The following is a 26323-nucleotide window of genomic DNA, read 5'->3' on the forward strand; positions in this document are numbered from 1 at the left end:
TCAAAGAAACTTCTTTTTTAAAAAATGAGCAGGTCCCTCTGCTCTCCGCACTTTGAATGACGTGGTGGTGCTGAGTAAGCCATGCGCGTCTCCCCGGCTGGTCGCAATCGATAAGACGCGGTGGGTTTTTAGATACGGTGAGACCTTCCTCTTTTTTTCTACAAACGCCGGGACTACAATCATCCCACGTTCACTGCTTACACTCTTACCAGCTATGATTCATATGCTGTGTGCCAAGTTGATCACAAGGCTGGATTCGCACGATGGATCCAGTAAGTCCCTGGATCGCGGCCTTGGCCGACCAATGTCTCTCATTCTACCTCGGTCAAAATGATCAAGATGAATTTCAGGTGGAGGATGTCGATGGATGTCTCAGCTTCACTATCTGCAGGCCCACGCTTAAGAAAGCTGTTGTTGTATCGGTAAGATATCTCAACCAGCTGCGAAAAGCAAAAAGCCAATGAATTGTCGCTAACTGCATCTCTCTTGTCTAATAGTGGGAACAAGGAGAGCAAAATCATCGCGCTACATTCGCAGACTCAAAGAACCATATTGATGCGATTGTTTCACGAGAATCGCCAGATACACAGGGAGCAACCTCGCCGTGCCCACCTTCGGTCAAAGGGGGGCCTAGGCACCTGGTTGAACTTTCTGATATCAGGCTCCTTTTTACGTACTCAGCAGCTAGCCCAGACATCTGCCTTTACGTAAATCGCTTGACCATCCACCGGAATGCGGTCCCAAAAGGGGATGCGCCAAAACCAAGACCCAAGAAGGCAGCGGCTCTCAGAACATTAATGACTATGGCGTGCGAGAAAATCCAACAGACCCGAGAGCATGCTGGCTCGTGTAGTAAAACAAATACCGGCTTGACTGATTCTTTTGTTTCTCATCGTGACCAAGCCATGCCTCATTCTCCAAACAACTCGGTATCACAATTGCTCTTCTCCCAACCCCCACCTAACATGCGCCATGACGCCCCGAAGCGAAATGCAATGGCCAATCGCGTTTCCCTAAACGGGCCATCGGATCTTCTAGGGTTGCTAGCGCCTTCTCACCTAATTCAAACGAAAGACACGGCTACCGATGCGACACGCGCTGGTGAATCTACTACCAACGATCCGTCCTATTCCAATCTCAAACGAGACGTGGACAAATTGATAGCGGATTGTAGGGCTCAGGGTGCCCAATCTTCAAGTGAGTTAGATGATCATGGCCAGCCGTACACTGTTAGAACGGGGGACAACCTGCAGTCTTCAAAGAAAAGATATCATGGCAGTACAGATGCGTCACCCCAAGCAGCTCACGATGAAGATCTGGACTTGCAAGGCCGGCACAGTTCCAATCAATCACCCGCAAAAAAGCGGCAGCGTACTGATGCTGGGGAAATGCCGGTGGACCCAACTGAATTTGAGCAAGTGCAAAACAAGCCCGTGCCGTCCCTTCCTAGCGTGCACGTTATAGGCACTAAATCAGACAATTTTTCCCCATCTTCAACGAATCCATGGGAAGGAATGACAAAGATACCCTTAAGCGAAGTTGAAATTCCAAGAGATCAGGCAGAACTTTTGGAAGGACTCAAATGGATCCCTCAAGATCCCGGCGTATCTGCACCTCTATGTCACGTACCTCCTCATCTTTTGACGCGGTGGAACTACACTGCACAAAAAAGGCAAACTTTGGCAGAAGAACAACAAGAAGAAGTGGATCAAGTATCTGAACGTGCCTTTACGCCGACCCAGCAAGAATTGTATACATATTCCATACCATGGTCTCTGTCCCCCGATAGGACTCCTGCTCGAGATGTTCTTCCACGGGACACTGCTTCTCCCCCATCATACATACGGCCTACTGGAGAAAATTCCATGCCAAACAGCACTCGACCTAGCGTTGATCAATCTGCAGAATATGACAATGTGGTGAGCGTGGTGAATTTATCTTGCAGTGCTCCTTCTCAGTCAAGGCAGGATGATATTGATTGGTCAGAGGACGGCGTGAACACAGCAGACCACCAACGTCCTCTGTCTCCCGAAGAAGTAACAGCAAAACAAAGACATTCCATATCTTTGGACCATGGTCCCGGAGATGACCCTTTCCCAAAGCACAACGGTTCAAAGTCGCTCGATGTGGTCAAAGTCCATCCCCCAAGTACCTTACAAGAACATCATTCCGAGGAACCATCTGCAGAGAATGCCCCACTTAAATTTAAACCGTGCGATGAATCAAGTAGCGATGAGAGCGATGGGCCAGAGATGGAAACATTTGTTCCTTTCGCTTTGGGTGGAAGCGTTCCATTAAGCAGTCAGCCTGAGCCGGAACTCACTAGCTCAGGGCCGTTACTTCCAAGGTTTGCAGGGGCGACTATCCAAGTGATCGAGACACCTGTGGTCCGCGCCACATACCTGAACACTGAGAAGAATAGCAAACAGAGAGCAGGATTTCAGGCGCCGAGCTCTCAGCAGCCATCCTCTCAGGCTCCGAAGACATCCCCCTCGTCTCGAATTCTCAATACCTACCGCTCACAAGAGAGCCAAGGGCACAGTGACTTATCGCAGGAGGCACCATCTCTACCTTTGCCAGTGCTGGAAGACGAATCACTGGGAGTGGATGTGCTTAGTACTCAGACTCAAACTAGCAGCGTACATGCACCATCGCAGGCGACAGTCCAGTCGTCCTCGGACATTGTACTTGATTCGTCGAGACCTGCTCAACGACAGCGTGGATCGTCTATCTTTCATTTAGACCCCTCGGATGACCCGTCCTCTTTTCCTCACGCCAGCTGTCATTCGCTGCCAACATCTCAACCTCATGAACCAAGCCTAGATTCTTCGAGAGGACCGTTCTCCCTCGATGGAGCCTCGCAGTTGCCAGAATTGTCCCCTACTGAACTCACCACCTGGGTCGCTGCTCACGGAGAGTCGCCATGCAAATATCCACGCTCTCCGCGCTGCAAGAATGCTGATGCTAGCCAAAAGTCATCTCACAGTGCAAATGCCGAGTTGGTAGCGCGGCGACAGGGCTTTATCGGCAAGTCTGACAAGTACGCTGAAGCACAGAAAATCTATGAAAAGTTCTGCAATGATTACTCGCCATATTCTGGTGATTTTTCTCACTTTACTGAGATGTGCTCGAGGTTGCAGAAAATGCGGCAAAGGGACCAACTGCAACGGTCGTTCCTGTGGGATGACTTTGTCATCCAACATCTGGAAGAGTATTCGCGCTATTTTGAAGAGCGCGCATCTCAGGAATCCAAGCCACTAGGCTACGAAGACTTCTTTTGCTCCAAATTTTCACGCCCTCAACACAAAAGGAGAAGTCTCACAGCCCATGGGGTTGACATCGTCGCGTCTCAGTTTGTCCCACCTACCAGTACCAAGCTAGGAAATGCGCAGGTCTTACATCAAGTTACAAGTCCAGGCGAGGTGACCCGGGATAAAGCGACGCAAAGAGAAGTTGCCAACACGTCATTCACAGCCAGCCTTGTGGACAAGCTCTCAAACCTCCATGCTCATTCCTTTGGTGATGATCCTGTTCCGGATGTCCACATGCCCACTGTAACACAATCATCGCCGTCCTCATCTGCTAGCACCAGCCCAGACTCGTTGGAGCTCAAAATTGAACCAGACGGTTCTTTCAATGGAATGATGGGCTCCCAAATTATCACGAGCAGCAATGACCAAAAGCCTGTGTTCTCCAGTTTTGATGAAGAATTGATCGACACAACACAGTACGACGCAGATAACATTCACATTGCGCCTGATCTGAATGACATTGAAATGGCCGAAACTGGCATGGACGAAATTGACGAGACACAGGAACGAGATGACACTCACCATGAAACTGCAAGCATTGAACTCGGTGACGAGACTGACGATCACCACATCTCTGCCTCTCCCGCCCCGCCTGGGCCACTGGGTTCTCTGAATGTTGCCGAGCCCGAGCGGCCAAGGCAACGGAGACCCTGGTTCCGCTCTCTTCGGAAAATGTTCCCCACGGGTCCTGTGTGGTCGGATGACCCTGATACGCCGTTCAAGCGCTGGGCTCGTCAAGACCAGAATGTTCTTCAGGAACTCAAGCGTCGCGGTGGAGCTAGAGTTTTGACTGATGAGAAGGGTGTCATTCGTTGGCCCACCTACAACCAAGAGAAGAACTCTGATCTCTAGGGATTGTAATTTAATAGCCACTTTTCATTCAAGAATTGTATTTCTAATTTTAATGGGCCAGCGGCTGGCTCAGTACATCGGCAAGGAGTACTCAGATACCATCTCGTTTCATTTCATGCTTCCTGGAGACAGGGAAACCAAACATGGGATGGTGCACTATCTGAATCTGAGGATTCAGATTTATGTATTATTTTGACAATATCTTCCAACCATTTAGCCCCTGTATTTTTAACCAGAAGGCCAAATTTCGGACCCCTTTTTCTGTCAATGGTGACAACACTTCGCAACCCCGATGTTCACTTAAACCAAGGCTATTATGCGGGTGTTTCACAAATTTGAAGAACAAAAAAGTCCCCCCAATCGGATTTCTTGTTCCCAAATTCCCCGTAGGACTCCAACGCCTCTGACAGCATCGAATATCGGTGCAAAGATGGAATGTAGAGATCGGCAGCAATCGACCCGGGGTCGAACCTCGCTGCAGATTCTAGCTCACGCCTATAAGGCCCCGAGGCTGACAGGAGCCATAATCTCATTTCACGATGATACTGGGGCCAGCTAGACCCACAGAGTAAGCACTGGGGGATTTAAGAGATGTGAGATTTTTGGTTGTTAGCGATTGGTGTTGTCATGCATGCACTGATTGGACAATTTAAGTGGTTCTACGGCATAGGAGGAATTGAAGAGCCGGATGCTATTTGTAAATGGGGTTCAAATTTTGAAACAATTTTCAGGCAGATCACTTCTGGTGATTTCTCCGCGGAGAATCAGAGAAAGGCACATAACTGCAAGTGTTCCTTCCCATAAAGACTATCTTCCTTTTGTTAAAAAATGGCATGAAGATCATTAAAACATTCAAAAAAGGACATGGTCATTAAAAGCATGCTGAACGCCACGAGAACGCCTTGGTATCGCAAATCTAAAATCGCTCCAGAATGGGTGTTCCAGCATAGAAAGTCCGCAATTTTTTTTTCCTAGGCATGGCGGTAAGGCTCGTAGGCGCTTGACTCCTGATTGTTGTGGGTCATGGGGATATCGTTGTGGTGAGCGGGGGGGGGAGGGTAAGAGGTGCTGTAACCATGCTGGGGAACATGGGGCCCCTGAGTGCCGAAAGGGGGGTGGGCGGCACCGATGGGCTCATAAGTGTAGGGAGCCTTCTCTGCAGTGACGCCACCACGGGTGTTGTGGCGATCCTTGCGGCTGTAGGGCGAACGACCGGAGCAGCAGCAGGTGCTGAGCAACCAGAAGATGGTGGCTCCCAGAGAAAAAGCAACTGCGAGCCAAGTAGCGACGTAAATATTCTTGCCCAAGGCTACATTGACACTATAGACCTTGAGGGCTGCGCGGAGAGAGCCCTTTGCGATGGAGAACATGATGGTCGAGGTGAGCGATGCGCCCAGAGTGAAGAGGAACGAAACGATCGAGACAATGGTGGTGACGCAGCTGCCCCAGCGGCTGAAGATTGCGAAGATGCCAAGCAGTACCTGGACACAGGTGGCAATAAAGGCGACTATGTAGGCAATGAACATCCACTTGGAGACGGCCTTGTAAACTTTCATGATCCTCTTCATGCTGTTTCCAAGCTCCTTCTCAAGCTGGGTCTCGCTCACTCCCAAAACTGAAGCTGGGTTGAAGTAGAACTGGGCCTTTGGGTCTGTGCAGGAGGAAACGGTATCTGTGGTTTTGGTGGAGTTTCCCTCGCAGTAACCCCAGAGACCAATATCGTAGAAATCAGCAATGTGAGCATCATCCTGCAATGACTTGATGGTCGCCGAGATTTCGTCCGCAGTGACATCAGTGATCCCGGCATCTTTGAGGCGATCTGTGATTTCTGATGAAAGTGCCGACCCGGAACTTATGTTTGAGAGATCAAGCTATAGGTTCTTGGCATTAGCGGGGGTACTAATCGTAATCGTATAGAGTCTGATCACTTACGCGAATGAAGTATAAATTGTTCAAAGTCGAAGAACTGGCTTTTGTGCAACCCAATCCCACCAGAACAATGCAGATCAAGGATGCGATGGTCAAGGCATAGGGCGTGAAGATACACGCAGCGCGACCGGCTTTTCCCATGATGAATGAGGTCTTTTGATGGAAAAGATCGAAATATAGATCAAGAGGTGAAAGATGGATGAGAAGTGGAGAGTTGAGACCGGGGGAGGGGAAGGCTGTCATATAAATCCACCATCCCAAGTAGAGTAAACAACGTAGAACCTTGGTAACGCATAGCCTCAAAACGAAAAAGAAACTCCAGCCTCTCAAGAAGGCGCAGGATCAGCGGACCAATCAGTGGCTGAGCGGTCACTTCGCCAGGGCCACGCTTGCTTCTATTTGAAGCTCATGCTAGTCTGATTTAGGTCTAGCGGCATGCCACGCTAGACGCTATCGGCTTATCCATACTCCAACTCCATACGGAGTTCTCTGTAGTCCTCCGTACATCCACAGTCAGATCAGTCAGAAGAACGAAAATTTAAAGATCTAGTTTATTTATTCCCAAAACACTAAAACTGCATCTTACTATCTTAAATATCCCCTAACTCACCCATTGGATAATAGTGTGCAAATCTACGGAGTACGAAGTATCAAACTTCGTCCAAGCCATGTTCTGACCGTCCCAGGATCAAAATTTCAGTGGCCAAATGAGACCTAGGCGATCCTTCAATCCAAGCCTCGTCACCATTTCCACTCTGATCAGCCTTGCGGATCAGTTTTCAAAATTTCCCTCTCCGCCTCAAGACTGCGTCAGCCTGGATATGGGAGTACCGGTGTAAATACTAGGCTTCACAGTTTTTCTCTTGGCACAATATCCCGTATACCGCCCTGGCCTTCCTGCACCCCTCCTCCGCTTGTCTCTGTGCAGGGCAACATCCACTCGTGGTGATTTTATGTTCTATATTTAGTTGGGGGGGGGGGGGGGGGTTTCTTTCTTTTTTTTCAGATAAATTTCTCCGAGTCTGGGATAGCCCCCACTGACGAATCTGAATGTTACGCAGCTTAAATGTCCCACTGTTTTTTAATAGCAAACCCATGCGCCGATCGACCGCCCTGGCCTTCCTGCACCCCTCCTCCGCTTGCATTGGCTACAACTGATACATGAGCAGTTGGTAGAACAAATTTTTTTCTTTCTTGTAGAAACAGTATGCATCCATCACGAAAAAATCTCTTCTTAATTCCCCCGCCAAAATTGCAGCAACCGAACTTGAACCCTCATATGCTACACATGGACCACTGAAATTCATATTCGCCTCATTGGAAAGAATTTATTCCAAGTATGGCTCAAGCGTCGACAGCATACCCGTGTACGCCACCCCAGTGGGAGGTTCCATGCCGAAGATATAGTCACCCCACCAAGGACCAGCACCCCACCACAATGCCCCGAGCCAGACCTCCGAGTTGTCACCCAGATAATCAAGCATGCCTGTAATCGCCGTTTTGCAATCATCATTCACACCACCAGCAAATTCGCCTAGAACCCCAACCTTTTGATTGGCCTTCAGCCACTGTGTCGCCTCCGTCACGCGCTCTTTTCCGATCGTCGTCGACACACACGTCTCGCGCGTGCCTGATCCGTCTGAGTCAAGGTACTGGTGCATCTCGTAGACGATCTTGTTTTGGGGATCGGTGAGCTCCTTGAGGTTGTCGTTCACCTTCGGCCAGTTCCACGCGCTGGTGTAGGAGTTGCCCTCGACAAAGATATATTGGCTTGTTGCCCCCGCTTCACGGATACCGTCAATGGCTGCTTGGTTGAGCTGTAGGACGAGGTCCTGGTCCATATCGTGGAACTCGTTGTCTGTGCAGAATTTGGTTAGCACAAGGCCTGCGATGCGACTGAACGTTTGGGGGTACTGACTTGTGTCGAAAATGACTTTCTCGTTCGAGACGAACTTGCTTGCGACGTTCTTCCAGAATGTCTGGAAGTCGGAAGTAGTTGAAATGATCTGGCCGTTGCTGTGTATTATGATAAGCTTCGATTCATTCGCTCGTTCTGTGAATCGAATACTTACTATCTTCCAAAGTTTTGCGGATCAAGCACGGCGTGGGATCCTGCATCAGTGATGGCTGTGACCGTCTGCCACTGGATCAGTATCCGCTTCTTTCCTTTCGGATGTATGTGGCGCAACGTACCGCAGTCAGGTTGCTTAGATAGGCACCATCAAATTCTCCTATCATGGAGTTCGGTACCAACCGTTCCATCAGGAAGGCCACCCGGAAGATATTCATCCCTTTTTCCTTCAATGTTTGGATAGCGCTAGCATCGGGGAAGATATAATCGGTTCCCTATCCCGAATTTTATCAGTTGAGATCATCGGATGACATACCAAGTCCACTCACATAGACACCAGGAAGGTTGTTCTCGCCAAATTCAGCTCCAGATTCGCTTGCTCCGAACCCTATACCAGGAATTAAGTAAATCGATGTTCAGAACCATCTTTGGAGTTTCATGGACTCGAACATTTGAAGGGTGACGCTCTCTTTGCATGGTTACTGACAGAAGAGGGAGCTGCTGCCACGGAGACGGCCACCGCAGCGAGGAGGGCAATTAGATCGAATCTCATATCGACGAGTCAAGTTCTGGCTTGCATGAGATCAGTAGTAAAAGTCTAGGAAAGAAGAGGAGTGATGTGATGGCAAAGTGAAATAAGACCAACGACCGGGCCAAACCTCGCCATTTTATAGTTCTATTGTCAGCGATTTACCAAATGTAGTCGAGCGAGTGGCAGGAAATCTAAATATTCCACCAAATGGAAATTAGAGATCGGGCGACAGAGAAGGACACGGAATTTCAAAAATCTTCAGGCCTTGAGCCTAGAGTAGGATAAATAGCAACTTCGGATAATATAGTTCGTCACAACATGATTCATCGCCAATAAGGGCCCACGGAATCATGGATCATGGTCAGAATCAGCCCTTCTTGGCCACCTAATACGAAACGGAAAGCCCAAAAGGCAATGTCCCGAAGTCTCCAAACTAGAAGAAGCCTGATCATTATCCAAGAAAATCTGGAATTATGCATTGTACATCGTAGCTTCCCCAATTCAATAAAATGTTCTTCGGGCATAGGTGGCTTAAATGTGTGTCGCTTTGTTTTGGGGGCATCAATATCTTGCAAGCCCGTGGCGCTTCAGGTATCGATCGGCGTTCATAGTTAGAGAGTTTCTTGTTTTTTTTTTCCAGTCATGTTAAGAGCCTTTTCCCTTAATTAGAAAATTCTGTTTCATGCACTTGTGGAGTGTGTGACATCCATTAATAATGGAATATCTATAAGCATTTCACTAAACTAGAAACATAGTTGGGTTGAACCTAGGCCGCAGGAATTATTGATAGAGACAGAAAACAAAATGTGCAAGGCAAGCGAACATGGCAAATTGATTGAAAGCTGAAACTTATATTATCGCACTCAACGATCTTGGTACCAGCTCGGAAACAGACAGTCCACATGCTCCGCCTATACAGAAAGATTTGAAAGTTGAACCATACTACTCTAAGTGCGGCAGATTCTCCTTCCCCGGACCATCCGAATCGGTCTACCAAGCACCGAGGGAGTGCATGTGCTCTTTCATGTCTGCAGCCTGGAGCTTATGGTAAGCATAACCTGGGTGGTAGTCATTCCACCAAACACAGGTAGAACCATCGTCATTGATACAACTTGCATCGGTAAATCCATATGCTGTGGGGTCGTCGAGGATTTTGTTCATGAAAGCGAAGGTATCGTAGAGAACGGTTGTAGTCTGTAGCTAGTTTAGTTGTGCGAAATCGGAGATGTAATTAGACACCAGAACGTACGCCACTGTTGTCTGCAATGAATTCAGTGACCATTGCTCTAAGGGCTGCGTTGAAAGCTGCGAGCCACTTAGCATGGCCAGCGGAAAAGGTTGCTCCTTGGTTGGCGATCTGGGGAGATCGACTTGTAGGAGGGACATTGAGGAAGATGAACTTGCGCCCACCATTTGCGTAGAGCTTTTCAGCTTGAGCCTTATACTGGGCCATTATCTTTGGAATCAGAACACCGGCGTCGTTGCTTGACCACGCCCAACCAATGCTGAAAATTGGAGAATTAGTCCAGCCGTTTAAAAAAGGATTCATGGAAGCATACTCATTGATTCCAATCCAAAATCCAAAGACTGCGTTTTCCGAAGTCCATGGTGCAGTATCGGGCTTTTTACTATATGCTGTCTCGAAGCTAGCGACTTGCGTTACCATATCTTCCTTGGTATTGGTAGCGACGAGGGAATTGTCAAGGGACGCTCCCCCAACAGCGAGGTTATAGCTGAGGACTGTTGAGGCATTGTTCACAGTAGTCAGGTATCCCACCCAGTTGATGCCGCCAGTGGTTGTTCCGGTGCCTGTTGTTGTTTTTTTTTTTTAAATCAGCCAAGCCTGGTTTCCAGATGGCGAACAAAACTCACCTAGTGCTGGGTTTCCCATCGGGTTGCCAGCAGTTGGCTGCGTGCCGTTGATGTCAAAACTAGTCATGGTGTAGGAATTGCCACTACAGATGCTGTTGAGCTACTTTCACAGCGGGCGATGAATAGAGGACAGAATTAATCACTCACAATGTGAAGAAATAGCTGTCAATAGCGCGAGCTTGCAAGGGAGCAGCAGCAGCCAGCCCAGCGCCGGCAAGCATACTAAATAGATACTTCATGGTGAGGAAGATATGAAAAATTTCTTGTAGTCTGTTGGAAGAAAATCTTAACAGGTTCATAGTTCCTTCCTTATATACATGTACTCATCCCTTCAAACGGTGCTTTCGTCTCACTCACATTCCAAATCAACAAGCCGAAGGGCCGGCCGAATAATTTTAAAACACGAGGCTATGCCATTTCAGCAAGCCTTTTCGTCAATCATTTCCTCAAATCAAGTCTTTCCGACTCATCCAAATTAGGACAAAACACGGCGAACTCCCCGAAACTGCGGGGCAGACATAGAGTAGTTTTGGAATGTTCAAGCCATTTCATTATTTCAGAGAAGCTGAGCAAATTTTTGGAGTTGATGAAGATCCCTAGTTGCTTTATTGTCCAGTCGTGTGACTTTCCTCTACTAAAAAAGTATCCGTTATGCAGCTAGAACGCGTGCCCTAAGTTACTTCTGTCTTCCTCTTGCCCAGTTGATTTGATGTCGTCATCCCTCTCTCCCTGGTCTTGCACAGCGTAGTCCCGCATGGTATATTCTATGTTTATCTTGTTGCATTGACATCCTATATACATCCGACATCGAATCGGCATCATGCAGACAAGGCTCGATCTGATTCGGCAGCAAACATCTCCATTCCCACACCACATACAACCAATCGTGACTGCTTTATTTCCGATCCATGTGCTTGGCTCTTCATGGGGAGGCCTTTCTCAGGCCCATGGATAAGTCCCACCGATGATATGTCAGCCACGGAGCTGTATGCATCCAGTAAGAATCCCACGGTGATCCCCTGGGTACCGGGCTTTGTAGGGTCCACGGTGATTGACCAGATTTTGACTCGGTGATCATTGCCAGAGGATGCCACGGTGATTTCAATGGATTCTGTATTTGATGGGATATCACAAGAGATTTGCTGATTGAGTACTTTGACTGCGCTAACTGCCGCAGCGTGAGCATCAGGGATGGAAACCGTAGACACCTGTGCAGTTTTGCCGGTGTTGGATGGATATGTTAGTAGGAGGGACACGGAGAGCGAGTTATCATCACCTCCCGTCACAACAACAGTGGCTATATTTGAGATAGGAACCAGTTCCATCCCCTTGACGCTGTTGGAATGAATCTGATATCGACTTTCACATGTGATGTTTTCTGGTGAGACAGAAGAGCCGTCGAAGGGGTGCTTAGCCTTCAAGGTGGATTGTGTGATGGTGTAAAATGGTTCAATTGTGCTTGTTAGATGCCATAGTGTGAAGTAGCCATCAGTCGCGGCGGTGATAAGGCTCACGGAAGAACTCGTGACCAAGAAGTGCGCTTGAGTCAAACAATTTGTCAGGTATTTCCCACGAGCCAACAGAGTGAATTGGCCCCCGTTAGATGGCGAAAAGTGAAAGATCTGTCAGAACGTTAGGACTGGATGACGTATTTGGAGGAAAGAGCCACTCTGACCTTGAAAACAGAGTTTGAAAGAGCAAGGCACAGAAGGAAACCCTTCTCCCCGTCAACTTCATCTACTTCCAGCAAATCGAAACTAAGTATTCGAAGATCTGAGTTCACGTCTTCCTTCGGGCTGGCAGCCATCAATTTCGTAGCAACCCCGAATATGGGAATGGTGCGGACTCTCCACACGAAAAACTCCTCATATGCAGCACTGGTAAACAGGTATCTTCCATCCTTGGACCAGGTCACCTGCTGAATCCCAGACCGGTGTGTGTCCAAGACGCGCAGACACTCAAAGCTACCCCACGGACTAGCAGTCAAGGAGGAAGTCGGCGTGAAAAGACGAACAGTAGTATCCTCTGCACCAGTCGCAAACAGAGGCCGATCTCCATCGGTAGGGTTGAAAACATCCATCGCTTTGATTTCCCGTCCGTGACCTCCAGCTCGAAGTAAAGTACTAGCACCAGCTCGTACGCGAGTAGTCATCAAAGAAGCTCCGTTTTTCCACGCGAACAAAGCAGTGTTATTGTTGTCTCCTGGGATGAAGTCCCAACCTCGGCGAAAGCCGCCTGAAGCAATGGATGCGACATCTGTCAGCTTCGACTCATTGCGCAGGACGAAATCCTGGGATCTGAATCCGTACAACATGAAATCACCAGTCGCTTTGTCGAAATAGGCACCTTCAATGTTCCCACCGGTCATAGATGCTGTACGATGCACTGTTTGCATTGATACAACATCTGTTCCCTTCCCACAAAGCCGCAATTCATGGAGACAATAAGTTCCGTCTCGCCCACAGGTCAATACAAAGTCCGAGTTTATGGTATCACTCGTAGTAGCAGATGTGACGACGCTAATGTGATTAACAAAGTCCCGGCCATGAACACGTCGGTTGACCAATACGGGCTTAGCCTCGGAGGTGTTGTATATGGCAAGCGCGCCTAATTTTGATCCTACTATCAAATATTGGCCATTGAAGATGAAAGACGCACAGCAAACCACAAATGATGATGGTAGGCTAAAGGTGATTGTTTCGGCATTTGGATAATCGCTGTTCCAGCCGAAGACGTTGACGAGTGTTATTTCTTCCCCAGTAGGGTAACAGACGAGGAAGCTGATTTTTTCAGAAGTGTTCAAGGTGTCCATCTTAGAAGAATGAGTCGGAAGGAAGAATAATCCAAGGGGTCTGTTGCCAACGTCTGTGATGTTGATGACAGATTTCGTAGCGTGATTATAGAGTCGAATGAATCCTCGGCAACTACCGATCAATGCTAGGCACATTTGAGGCAAAGTAGTCAGAACGGCAAAAGAAGCGAGATCAGGTGTTTCACACATTGTCTCCCAAGCAATCGCAGTCTCCTCTGCCGGGTCGAGATGTCCAAGCTGGATCTGACCTTGGGTCGAAATGCGAAGAAGGCAGTCTTGGGTGACAAATGCAAAAGCTTTTGACCCCTCGGTTGTGGGATTCTTCTTTGCCTTTACTTGTAAGTTAGGCAATCGATGGAAAGAAGCATCAGGGCCATTGCCTAGATGTTCATTGTCATTTTCTTTGATGGGGAAACTTTTCAATGCACCATCGGCACCTCCAGTGTAAACCACAGTCTCAGAACCAATTCTGCAAAGATCCAGAGACCAAATGTGCTTTCCAATATGTGTTTGCATTGAAGAAATTCGCCTGAGCTGATAATCAGTCATCCCAGTGGATGATGAGTGCCAGCTTAGGTCCCACAAAACGCATGTGCAATCCTCTCCACGAGAAACCAACCCCATATGAGTTTGGCTATCATTTTCGATGGTCCTGAAATGGACACCCCAAATTCGAGAGGTGTGCGCAAACTCCTGGACCACACATGACTCGGATCCAACGCTTTCCTCGCCTGCCTTAACAGGACCAAAGCCAGTGCTTCGCAATTCAAATCCGTCTGTGGAGTATGCAGAGGGTTCTTCGGCTGTTTTGCGTTCACAATCTGATATATCCCAAATCCTCACAGTTCTATCGTCACTGCAACTGGCCAGTATCCTTCCAGATTGATCTCCTTTCAAGGTCGGGATCTGGGGAGAGATGCGGACATCGAATACTGACCCATCGTGGCCCGTGAAGAAATGGTGTATGGAGCCCACTGCATTTGCTTTGTAGGATCCAGTTTTATTTAAGAAACATGACCATACAATGATTTCTCCGAAGACGGTACCAGCGGCAATAAGGACATGGGAGGAAGAAAGCGCAATCACATCGGCGGAGTAGAGGATAGACTTTACACTTGTCGCCAGTTGATAAATGGATATGCTTGTGCTTCTCCCGGGTAGCTCACTGTCGACCACTTCGAGGCTTAAAAGCGCATTGTTTGCGGTGATAAAAAATGCCCCGTAATGACCACCTGCAGCAGCCGCGCACCCATTCATGATCCAATCTGGAGCAGTGAATTCGGCACTAGAGGTCGACAGAGTGACTTCATTGTCGGAGGCCAGAAAGAGGTTGACCACTCGCACTGTGCGACCACCCCAGACCAAAATTTGGACATGGCTCGAATCAGGATCATGTGGTCGTTCATTCAAAGCAATGAAACCATGGATATTGTTTCTTTTGAAAATCTGAACTTGAGCGGCAACCACACCGGTAGTTTCATCAATCACCCGAAAGAACGTGCCGTGACTTTGGAAGATGAATCTTCTATCACCCAGTACAAACGTCTTCAACGCTGTTATCGGGAGAAAAGCATCAAGATGCTGCAGTTTGAGTCAGCGGGACAGCATTTTGACTATAGATATGGCAGCACTGACCTCGAGTGAGAGAGACATTGCCAGCTTCTACGCACATTGAGCAAAGAAGTGAATTACACGGAATATCTCAACTGCCCCAGATAAATGTGTACATCCCACCAAACGCCAATAAAAAGCCCACTACATTTTCGATGATTTCCCCGACTAGCTTACATAACGATTCTACTAGACCATAAGTGGTAAGATGTTGCACGTGATCTCGCGATCGAGGGCGCGGGAGCAGAATGGCGCTCGAGCTCGGTGCTCCACTGCCCCAGAAGTCCTAGTTCGATTACTAGCCATCTGCGAAGACATCTCTGCTACAATTGAAAATTTTTCTGCAATGCCAGGCCTTCTTAATGCAGACTCTTGATCTCATACCACTTTGATAAGCCATGGGTGTCACTGGCCTCTGGACAGTCGTGCAGCCCTGCGCTCGTCCCATCAAACTCGAAACACTCAACAAGAAACGACTAGCTGTCGACGCGTCGATCTGGATCTATCAATTCTTAAAAGCAGTGCGAGACAAAGAAGGCAATGCGCTTCGAAATTCTCACATAGTTGGATTCTTTCGCCGCATCTGTAAGCTACTGTACTTCGGGATCCGGCCCGTCTTCGTCTTCGATGGCGGGGCTCCGGTCATGAAAAGGCAGACAATCGCTGGTCGAAAGAAGAAACGCGAGGGTCACAGGGAAGATGCTGCAAGGACCGCAGGAAAGTTGCTTGCTGTGCAAATGCAACGCAGTGCGGAGGAGGAGAACGCTCGTCGGCGCAATAAATCCCAGATCCAAGAGGAGGAAGAGGTACCTGATGCTCCGGTGTATGCAGAGGAGGCTTTTATGACGGAGACAGAAAAGCAACAAAGCCGCAAGTTCAAGAAAAAGGACGCGTACCACCTACCTAACCTAGACGTCTCACTTCAGGATATGGGAGCACCGAATGATCCACGCATCATGTCCCAAGAGGAACTGGAGGAGTACGCTAGAACTTTCCACCAAGGGCAAGATATTAATCTTTATGACTTTTCGAAAATCGACTTCGACAGCATGTTTTTTCTCAGTCTGCCCCCCACTGATCGCTACAACATCTTGAATGCAGCGAGGCTAAGAAGTCGACTTCGAATGGGTTACTCGAAAGAGCAGCTAGATACCATGTTTCCTGACCGTATGGCATTCTCGAGGTTTCAAATTGATCGTGTCGCAGAACGAAATGACCTTACGCAACGATTAATGAATCTAAACGGTATGAACGGAGAGGAAGCATTCTACAAGTCTGGGCAGCGCATCGCAGGAGAACGTGGCAGGGAGTATGTTCTTGTCAAGGACCGCGAACATGAAGGTGGCTGGGTCCTAGGTGTTGTGGGAAACAGGGAAGGCCACGAAGAAAAACCCATCGATCTAGATCGACCCGAAATATTTTCTGATGAGGATGAGGTATCTGATGAAGATGAGTTTGAGGACGTTCCAATCGAAGGTTTGAACCGGCTTCCAAAACTCCCTTTCCTTCAAGAGGGTGTATTCGACCAGTCGCTTCAGCTTGAAACGGACGAATATTTAGACATGGGAACCGCTACACAAGAATCGCGTCATCCTGCACAGCGACAGTTGCAGAATGAACCTCGTGTACAAGAGGTTGAAGATGACTCGCTTTTTGTTGAAGCCGAGGGAAATATAGGTGCACAGCAGCGAAGCAACAACACTGATGATTTCTTTGATGGCGACGATGATGACCTCGAACGAGCTATTGCCCTTTCACTGCAACCAGATAAAGCCAATGAAGAAATTAAGCCCGATGTTCCCGTTCATCGACCGGTCGTATCGGGTCCGTCTTATGAGATGTTGCCAGATCTCGAGTCCGAGAGCGATGATGGAATGGACTTTACAGCTGCCATAGCAAGAACAAAAGTCGTGAAGAAAGCCTCACATGCACCGAATCCATTCGGTGGTCCTCTCCCTTTTGAATCCATCAAACTCACTAAAGTTACGAAAGATAATGATAAAGCTGGCGAGGTTGGCGAAAATGCAGGGGGTTTTGTGGAGGAGCCTACAAAGAAACCAAAACAGGCGGACCCACTTCCTCCATGGTTTATTGGTGAGCGTTCGGATGCATCATTCATCGTTGATCCCATTGAAGACACTGAGAAGGATGATGAGCGAACTGCGGCGCCAGATCATCTGTTTCTCTCCAATCGTCGCTCGCTAGACATAATTGATGTTGACGAATTCTCCTCCACCAAGGAAGTCGTTGATCTAGAAGAGGAGGATGAAGAACAGGGAGAAGAGAAACCTAAACAGGAATTTCAAGTCGAGGACATTGAAAAGATTTACAATGAGCTTTCTACAAATCTGGAAGAAAAGCCTTTGAGCGAACCAGCTCCAGCTCAGATCCATAGAAATTTTGATGAAACAGTCCTTGGGGGCCCTGGAACACAAATTCAGGACCAAGTGCCCACACTTGATGAGCGGTCTACACGCAGCAAACATTCTCCTTCGCCTGAATTTGAAGATGTTGTCCCCCAGCTATCCACCCAAGGCCCAGAGATCACCGTTGTATCCCATCAAAAGGCTCAGCCCCAGCCCCAGCCCCAATTCTTCGAAGAGATCGACCAACTAGCAGATTTTGTGCAGGATCAAGCCGACTACAGTGACCCGGAGGATGAAGAGCTGTTCAAACAGCTTGCAGCTGAGGGCGAGGAGCATGTGCGATTTGCCAATACTCTTAATTCTGCTGCTCCTATCCAGGAAGCCTTTGACTACGAGCAGGAACTGAAGCAACTACGCTCTCAGCAGAGAAATGAACGTCGCGATGCAGACGAGGTGACCACCATCATGATAAATGAGTGCCAACAACTCTTGGCGCTGTTCGGATTGCCCTACATCACTGCGCCTATGGAAGCTGAAGCGCAGTGCGCCAAGTTGGTCTCGCTAGGTCTTGTGGATGGGATTGTCACGGATGACAGTGATATCTTCCTCTTCGGGGGAACGCGAGTCTACAAAAACATGTTCAATCAAAGCAAATTCGTCGAGTGCTACTTAACGTCCGACCTGGAGAAAGAGTACGCTCTTCATCGACAGAAGCTTATTAGCTTTGCCCATCTCTTGGGCAGCGATTACACAGAGGGCATTCCTGGGATTGGTCCTGTCACCGCCCTAGAGATCCTCACCGAATTTTCCAACCTCGAGGAGTTTCGCAATTGGTGGACCGAATTGCAAATGGGTACGAACAATGCAGAAGATGTCCACCTTGCCTTTCGGAAGAAATTCCGAAAAAAGGCATCCAAAATTTTCTTGCCGCCTTCATTTCCCGATTCCAAAGTTGACGAGGCATACCTGGAACCGGCGGTTGACGACGACCCTTCTCCATTCCAATGGGGTGTTCCTGATTTGAATGGATTACGAACCTTCCTCATGACCACAATCGGATGGAGCCAAGAGCGGACTGATGAGGTCTTGGTACCGGTCATTCGCGACATGAATCGGCGAGACCAGGAAGGCACACAGTCCAACATTACACAATTCATGCAAGGTCCACAGGGCGCGGGTGCATTTGCGCCTCGCGTTCGTACAGGTGGACCCAGCCGCATGGAAAAGGCATTTAGTCGACTACGTCGGGAAGCTCAGTCAGGTGGATCATCCTCGCTGGATGACGAGCCAGCCGTCGAGGACAGAGAGGGAGAAGACGCCTCTGTTCCACAAAAGAAGGGCAAAAGAGGTGTCTCAACCACCAAGGCCAAGGCTGGCACGAATAAGAAGCGAAAGACTCGTCGCACCAACTCTCCGGAATCATGATATGCGGATTGGTGGAGTGAGCTTCTCCCATCGGTAGCATCCTCTGTACATAATAGACATGGATACTCATCCTTAGTATTCATCAAACCTCTCATCCATACACCAAAAAAAAACTAGCCTTAGCATCGTACTTGAAGACACTGGTTACGTAGCTACGTAGGTACGTGAGGAGGCGAGAAAAGGAGAACCACTTGTTCCGATGCATCCCTCTCGCACCTGTGAATGGAAAACAGAGTAGCAGCTAGCGATGGTCTACTATGGAACGCTCAAACAGATAGACCATGATGTGACAAATTCTGTCTGAACAATGTTTGATACCTCAATCCCCCTCATTCTGCCATCAGGCAAGCTTTCCTAGTCTCATATCATGGGGAGATATGTATCTGGTATCAAGCAAAGAAAGAGGAATTCAGGCTCTACTCCGAGAAAGATTTAGGGACAATAGTAGAGCGTTTGCGATGCTTGAAGGAACTGTATCTGTGGTGTAGATATCCTATCCGGAATCTTTCGTGGCCAAGAAAGAACGCGTTGCTCCTTCTCTTTTTCCTCTTCGACAACCCCGTTTCAACACAACTTCTACATCTCCATCCCATATCACACATACCTTCCATCAATTCCAGAAACTCAAGGTGAAATTATGATGATTCGATACAGCCAGCTTGAAAACAACCTTATTGATAGTCTCGATCTTAGACCCACAACATCAAACTAAATTGTGGCAAGACGTTGGCCTCGAAACAAATTGCAAAGTCGACATGCTAAGGAGGTGTGTTATTTTTCAATATTATGCAGAGTTGATGTATCACTATCCCAAGGCCGTTCTTTGTGGACGAAGAATGGATATATCCAGACCCAGGTTGTAGCAATAACTGTTTTGCCCAACTGTCTATGGAAAGCTGTTTGTGACTTGCCCCTCGTATGAAGCGTTCAGGATGAAGAAAGGAAAGGGGACATCCGAGTCCTTTTGGTGTGGACTGCGAGGGATCTTCAAATTATATTTCCCACCATGGAAGATGCTTAGTAAGACACCGTCCCCCTTCCTATCTAGGATAGCAACGTGTGGGTCACGCACTTGACACGCAACCAGAGTCACAATCACAGCGGATGATGTGGCGGAACCGGGGGATGTGGGCTACCCATACCCAAAACCTGCATTTTTCGTGTTTCTAGCGTCACGAATGATGATGCTCATGTCATCTCGATGGTTCCAGAATTAATCTGGATTGTCCCGGGGATGTGATCCTTGTTGTCCAAGAATTAGAAAACTCGATCTCCGAGGAACAGTTGGAATAAGGAGACGAGGCCATTACAAGGCCTGTTGAATGAACGCCTTGATCGACCAGTCACTGTATGCTCTCAAGTTCAACACCAGCGGTTCGCAGCCGACATCTTTGGCGAACCCTGAGTTCTTTCTTCTCATCCATCTCCATCATCGTCTGTAGTTTTCAATCTACCATCCTTCTTAGGGTCAGGTACGATCGTATGTTGGACACCCCGATGGATGGAATTAAAAGCCTGAGACCACATGGGTTTCCCCCACGAACAGGAGTTTTACGATCTCTACGATCAGCAGTCCGACGAACCGCGCGCCAATGGTAGTTTTTTATATCCTATATTAAGTATTTGCAGTTTCTCAATATCAGAAAGAGCACATATCCAACTCTCGAAAAGGGAAATCCAGGTACAGCCGCGGTCGGATGTTGTCCATAAGGGTTCTCTATGTTGTATAAAATGCAACCTTTCAGACTCCATGACATCAGGGGGGGGGGATCAATGACGTCGGTGATCGTGAGTTTAAATGCAACTCCACGTCAACAGACTATTGGCTTAAATGAGAGAGGCTAGTAGAGGCTGAATCCCTGCACTCAAACCCTCTTTTTAGTCTCTTAGCGTCTTATTTTTTTCCCCCCCAATCCCAATCAGTTTTCTCCTTGGGCAGAAAATAGTCGACGTCACTTCCCGAGAGCTTCCAGGAGAACTTCACTTTGATCAGCTGCTCAGGTGTCATTGAGATATAACCTCCCCTGTCCGCTTGCAGTCGGAATCTTTTTCTTCTGTCACATCTCGCAGGTCAAGTACGTACTCCCAAAAAAAAAAGAAATTTCCTCTTGAAGCTCACGTCACTACTGCGCAAGGCACTGGAAAAGTCTTTTTTTTTTTTTGTCTCTAATTTCTTTTTCTACAGGAACAAGAATTTCAACATCTCTACAATCATCTTCCTATCTTCAATTTCCTGTCCAAAATATGCATCGCACCTATTCCATGCGCCAGTCACGCGCCCCGACCGCATCGCAGGTCGAGAGCCCACCACCACCACTGTCCACAACCAAGACTGGGAGATGGCTAGGGAAAGGTGGGATTGGTGAGTGAGATTGGCATCTTCTGTGCGATTGGCTTCGACGACTGGAAGTTTCCTCGGGGTGTTCGTAAGGTTAAGAGGCTGCCTAATTGGGCCGCCAACGACTTCTCCCCGTCGCATCTCCGAGAGAGACGACGGTAGTTGGAGACCATCGGTCGTCGGAGAGATCGTTGAAGACATTGAAACATCAAAGTGAACTCACTAACATTTTGCAATCAGGCCATGCTTTCCGCAAGAATGCCGCCGGAGCCTTCGGACCCGATCTCGCCAAGAAGCTGTCGCAGCTCGTCAAAATGGAAAAGAACGTCATGCGCAGCATGGAGCTCGTCGCCCGGGAGCGCATGGAAGTTGCGGTATGTGGATGACTTCGAATCTGGGACGATCGGGGGAGAGATTGGAAACTGACTCGGTCGCCATAGCAACAACTCTCCATCTGGGGTGAAGCATGCGATGAGGATGTGTCGGATGTGACGGACAAGCTCGGCGTGCTGATCTACGAGATCGGTGAGCTGGAGGATATGTTCGTTGACCGCTACGACCAGTACCGTGTCACTATCAAGAGCATCCGCAACATCGAGGCTTCCGTACAGCCCAGCCGAGACCGTGAGATTCTTCGACCTTCGCCGCTCAAGTTCCCGACCAGCATCAACTAACTGACTTGATGTCTAGGCAAGCAAAAGATCACCGATGAGATCGCCAAGCTCAAGTACAAGGACCCTAACTCGCCCCGCATTGTCGTCCTGGAGCAAGAGCTCGTCCGCGCCGAAGCCGAGTCCCTCGTCGCCGAGGCCCAGCTATCTAACATCACCCGCGAGAAGGTCAAGGCCGCCTTCCAGTACCAGTTCGATGCGCTCCGTGAGCACTGCGAGAAGGTCGCCATCGTCGCCGGTTACGGAAAGCACCTCCTCGACCTAATCGATGACACCCCCGTTACTCCCGGCGAGACCCGCCACGCCTACGATGGCTACGATGCCTCCAAGGCCATCATCCAAGACTGCGAGGATGCCCTCACCAACTGGGTCTCCTCCAAGGCAGTTGTCAAGTCCAGTCTCTCCCAACGCTCCCGCACCCTCTCCCAGCGCCACCGCTCTAACCTCAGCAAGAACCGCGAAGGCGTGGATTTGTCTGGACAGGATCAGCCCTTGGCTGGGGATCGTGACTCTTGGCTCCCCGCTGACCAGCATCCCAACTACGAGGATGGTGATGATGGTGTCAGCACCATCGAGGGCGAGCTGAGAGGCCGTGAAGAGGAGCGTGAGCCTATTACCGCATAAGGGATGGATGAGAAAGATTCCGATTTCTTTTCCCTGGCGAATCTGACGGTGGAAACTTCAGGGCAGATGAATGGGGTAGGATCGATCATCTGTTCCTTTGGTTTTTTTCTTTTTTTAAATCACGTTCTTTTGTCCAAAATCCCTCGTGCTTACGATCTTCGATATACTGGGCTTATTACATCCTTGAAACCGTGCTATTCTCGCCAAAATACGCACATCAATCACGCCATGGAATTTCGGACGTTTGAAGCCTTTGTTTTTTTATTTTTTTTTTCTTCATGAAATCCTCTCAATGTCGTGATCCAACGGCTACGAATCGTGCTTCGGGGTGTCCACTTCTCCATGCTTGTTAGATCGAGGGACGTGGGTCTATTTTTTTTTCCTTTTCTTTCTGCACAAAATTGGAGAAGTCCTCTGAGATGAAGTGCTGAGAACTGCCTGGGGCGGAGGGGGGGGGGGGGGTGTTTTTCTGATTTCCATTCCCTGTTTTTACCTAATTGATGTAATACCATCTTACGTTGGCTTTTGGTTTTGGGTTTTCGATTAAGATAGTCCAGGGTAATCAAGGGGGTTTAATGAATTGTTCTGTTCGAAATTTGCAATTGATTCATGTCGGAAGTGGACAATTCGGATCTCCACCGGTGTCGTCTGTGTGGTTGTTGTTACAGTTCGCCTGAACAGCGCAGTCCTGTGGGGATGAAACCCTTACCCCGGAAAAGTGAGACATTGCATGCTCCAATGGCGTTCGATCTCAATGAGGAAATCATTCTGACAGAGCACGCCAGCTAGAGCACGTCACTTACCGCGGCGTTTACGCCTTTGTTATGACGTTTCTGGTAGAATCCCATAGAGCCGGAAAGTAGAGCAGCAAGATAGCGAGAGAGGTAACATTCGTATAGCAAGAGACCCTAGTTTATGTTGCACGCATTCCAGTCCACAAGATAGCTAGCACGGACGGAAAGAAAACAGAAAAAGTGATTCCCATAGCAAAAGAGGACAAAGATATCAAAATCAAAAATCAAACTTTGACTTCCCCGAGTCTGGACCACAACACCGCCAACTCATCTCCTTTCCCATAAACCCCGGGGAAAGGGACAAAAATGAAACAAGCCTTCGCAGCACACGGTTTGATGTAAAGTAGATAGAAAGGGTTGAGAGGATGTAGAAAAGGTAGAGCCTGGGCAGCAGATGTAAAAGATAGTACCCAGTAGGCAAGAGTAGAGAGGGGATAAGGCGTGGAAACATCCAACGAAAATGCCAGATCTGCAGTGCAGAGGCAAAGACCATCCCTAAAAGTCGAAATAGCCACGGTCGGGAGGGCCGGGCAAACGAGAAGAAGAGAAGGGTCTTGACATCGTCATTTTGTCAGCGCTCACCTGTCCCGTTTCCCCATGTTGTCGTTGAATTTGACTGATCGAGAGAGAGAGAGAGAGAGAGATAAGTGCAGACACCACAGCGAAGAACGTAGATCGGTGGGGGGAGGGGGGAGTAGAGTTCCGATTCGACGCGGATACCTTGTAGAGTAGAAGACCGGAGAAGACGTAGGCTGGGGAGATGATACAAAAAAAGAACGAAACGGCAGTCAACAACGCAAACAAACAATCCCAAAAAAACACACACATTCTTCCATTTTGGCTCGTCACTCCTCCGTACCGACGCCCTTCTTTTTGGGCTGAATGTGTTTTTGTCTGGTATTCCCGCCAGGACCTTTTAGCTCGAGAGCCGAGCTATCCTTGGCCGGGGCCGGTACACGAGAACCAGCATCGTGTTTCTCAGTGAGGAGGTTCTTCAACCACCGATTCTCCATCTCGAGCTGTGCGACGCGAGCCTCGAGAGAAGCGTTCTTCTCGGTAGTTTCCCGAACGGTCCGTTCGAGGACCTGCTCACGCTGCTTCTTCTTCTGACGGAAGCGGGCGCTGGCGGCGGTATTTCGACGACGACGATCTTCCTCTGCGGCCCCGCGCACGCCCTCTTCTTGGTCGAGAGCGGCGGCGATACGATCGCCGGAGATCGTGGTGCTGTACTTGGTGTTTCCCATTTGGCCGTTGGGTGGAGAGATGGATGAAGAAACATCGGATGGAGTGAGGGCTCCCTGTGCGTGACCGAGCTCGTCGGGCGCATATGGGACTGGCGGATAAATTGAGTGTGCTGAGTAGGGCATCATGTGCTCTGGGAGATTGTAGTTGACGGACTTGTCGCCGGAAGGGCCTATGGATGCAGTAAGCGATCGAAGTCGATATAACCCCGAGGGAGTAAGCCCCATGGACCGGGAAGTGCAAATCATATTCCGAAGGATATAAGCTCAAGAAAGGTATCAAGGGGATGTGCAGTTAGACGTCAGCATGCAACCACTGGCGTTTGTCATTTCCTTGCGGGATTGCGTGCTTGTGCATTAGGAGCACCGACGGTGATCTTCCACCATGGGGGATGGGAGATGCATGCCATTGTTCACATTCTGGGGGTTTTTTTCCTTCTTTCTTTCTTTCTTTCTTCTTCTCTTAAAACAACAAAAGCACTTTGCACATGTGTAGGGGGGAGAGCGATTCAGTGCCTGGCTATCCAGGCACTTCGTTTTAAATGAACAAGAAGAAAAGGCCCCCCAAAAATAGACAGATTGAACTTCAAAATTTTTTTCTTTTTCAGATGGGGATTTCAAGCCCCAAACTAAAGCTCAGACGCAAAAGGCGCGATGGCGTAACAAATGCAACATTGAGCACAAGTTTGTACAAAGCTTGATACGTACCATGATAGGGATAGCCTCGGAGATCGAGGGAGCTGCGGTCGTCTTCTATACTCTCGTAGGAACTGACAGATAGACCGCCCATACCTTCGGTCTGGTCGTAATCCATACTCGCATTGCCAAATGGGGCCAGCCCGGACTCAGCGTCAAATGAGTACTGTCGAGTCTTCGCTGCTGGATCGTGACGTGACATCAAAAAATTGAAGTTCTCAAGTTTGTCGAAAACGGGACCTGAACCTGGCAAAGGTGGTTGTTCCCCCGGCATGGTTGAAGAGAGAAAGAAATAAGAAAAAGAAGTTCAGCCCCCTTGAGTTTTAGGGTTATGGTAGAGAAGAGGGGCTGTTGGTAAACCCCAGATCCGGACGGGACATGAAGCAAATCAGGATCACCCGGTTTTTTTTCCCAAAAAAAAAGGTCCCAAGTCGAATAAACGAGGACCGGCAAAAAAAAGGATTTAAAGAAAGAAAAAAAAAAACGAGTTTAAAATACACCACAAGTCAGAGAGACACCAGAGTAGAAAAAGACCGGGAAGTCAAGTTCTCGACCACGTTGGAAAAATAGAAAAAAAAAAGGTCACTTCATTGTCGCATGCCGCGGGAGTTCCACCTGGACGAATGAAAAGAGATGGAGGTTGATGTTTTTAGCAAAGAGGGGGGCAAAGAGGAAGAGGAAAAAAACGAAAAAACGATGCTAGTCGATGATCTGATAGAATGGAGAAATGTCGTGATCGCAAGTTCTGGTTCGTCCGTTGAACGATTCACCGCTTTGTAGCACCTCGGTAATTTGTAGAGAGGGAATAGATCAATAGAGATAAAGTAGAGATCTCTCAGTTTCTCCAGATTCAGATCTCAGAGAGATTGCTATTGACAATAGACAAAGAGAGGGGGGGGGGGGGAAGGACATCTCCACTTGCCTCGGAACCAGGAACCTGAAATCAAGGATCAAGGCACAGGTACTAACTACAACAACAAGGATCGCGTTTAGAAAATGTGTCAAATTGGTACTCAAGTGTCGTGTAGATGTTCTGCATGATGTGCTTGTCCAGGGGCATCACGGATGACGCGGACGAGGGGCGGTTATACACCGAAATTGGGCACCAGAAGGCTCTCGAAGTCTAGAAACTCTCGAGTGGTCGATGATATCTGATTGATCTGAACACAGTCAAGTCT

At 48.5% G+C, this 26323-nt stretch overlaps 8 protein-coding genes across 8 annotated transcripts; 3 read left to right on the forward strand and 5 right to left on the reverse strand.

Annotated features, from left to right (window-relative positions):
• Window positions 1-263: 263 nt before the first annotated feature.
• On the forward strand, window positions 264-4163 carry Pdw03_4381 (uncharacterized protein; the record flags this gene model as incomplete). The annotated part of the gene is made up of 2 exons (XM_014675724.2): window positions 264-422; window positions 498-4163. The coding sequence occupies 2 exons, from the start codon at window positions 264-266 to the stop codon at window positions 4161-4163; spliced, it is 3825 nt and encodes a 1274-aa protein (XP_014531210.2).
• Window positions 4164-5134: 971 nt separating this feature from the next.
• On the reverse strand, window positions 5135-6233 carry Pdw03_4382 (Integral membrane protein; the record flags this gene model as incomplete). The annotated part of the gene is made up of 2 exons (XM_014675723.1): window positions 5135-6034; window positions 6096-6233. The coding sequence occupies 2 exons, from the start codon at window positions 6231-6233 to the stop codon at window positions 5135-5137; spliced, it is 1038 nt and encodes a 345-aa protein (XP_014531209.1).
• A 1187-nt stretch (window positions 6234-7420) lies between these two features.
• Pdw03_4383 (Endo-beta-1,4-glucanase B) lies at window positions 7421-8716 on the reverse strand (the record flags this gene model as incomplete). The annotated part of the gene is made up of 6 exons (XM_066100731.1): window positions 7421-7950; window positions 8011-8108; window positions 8165-8229; window positions 8286-8438; window positions 8493-8551; window positions 8614-8716. 6 exons carry the CDS (start codon window positions 8714-8716, stop codon window positions 7421-7423), a joined length of 1008 nt encoding a protein of 335 aa, XP_065956131.1.
• Window positions 8717-9685: 969 nt separating this feature from the next.
• On the reverse strand, window positions 9686-10806 carry Pdw03_4384 (Cellulose-binding GDSL lipase/acylhydrolase, putative; the record flags this gene model as incomplete). Its single annotated transcript, XM_014675721.1, has 5 exons — window positions 9686-9889; window positions 9945-10200; window positions 10255-10504; window positions 10568-10650; window positions 10715-10806. The coding sequence occupies 5 exons, from the start codon at window positions 10804-10806 to the stop codon at window positions 9686-9688; spliced, it is 885 nt and encodes a 294-aa protein (XP_014531207.1).
• A 579-nt stretch (window positions 10807-11385) lies between these two features.
• Pdw03_4385 (WD repeat protein) lies at window positions 11386-15032 on the reverse strand (the record flags this gene model as incomplete). Its single annotated transcript, XM_014675720.1, has 3 exons — window positions 11386-12189; window positions 12243-14960; window positions 15015-15032. 3 exons carry the CDS (start codon window positions 15030-15032, stop codon window positions 11386-11388), a joined length of 3540 nt encoding a protein of 1179 aa, XP_014531206.1.
• A 356-nt stretch (window positions 15033-15388) lies between these two features.
• Window positions 15389-18781, forward strand: Pdw03_4386 (DNA excision repair protein Rad2; the record flags this gene model as incomplete). Its single annotated transcript, XM_014675719.1, has 1 exon — window positions 15389-18781. One exon carries the CDS (start codon window positions 15389-15391, stop codon window positions 18779-18781), a length of 3393 nt encoding a protein of 1130 aa, XP_014531205.1.
• Window positions 18782-21043: 2262 nt separating this feature from the next.
• Pdw03_4387 (Cell wall integrity signaling protein Lsp1/Pil1, putative) lies at window positions 21044-22414 on the forward strand (the record flags this gene model as incomplete). The annotated part of the gene is made up of 4 exons (XM_014675718.2): window positions 21044-21143; window positions 21360-21493; window positions 21560-21743; window positions 21810-22414. 4 exons carry the CDS (start codon window positions 21044-21046, stop codon window positions 22412-22414), a joined length of 1023 nt encoding a protein of 340 aa, XP_014531204.2.
• Window positions 22415-24053: 1639 nt separating this feature from the next.
• Pdw03_4388 (BZIP transcription factor, putative) lies at window positions 24054-25419 on the reverse strand (the record flags this gene model as incomplete). The annotated part of the gene is made up of 2 exons (XM_014675717.1): window positions 24054-24622; window positions 25158-25419. The coding sequence occupies 2 exons, from the start codon at window positions 25417-25419 to the stop codon at window positions 24054-24056; spliced, it is 831 nt and encodes a 276-aa protein (XP_014531203.1).
• Between the last annotated feature and the right edge of the window lie 904 nt (window positions 25420-26323).

This window comes from Penicillium digitatum, chromosome 1 (genome assembly GCF_016767815.1).
Source record: "Penicillium digitatum chromosome 1, complete sequence".
Lineage (NCBI taxonomy): Eukaryota > Fungi > Ascomycota > Eurotiomycetes > Eurotiales > Aspergillaceae > Penicillium > Penicillium digitatum.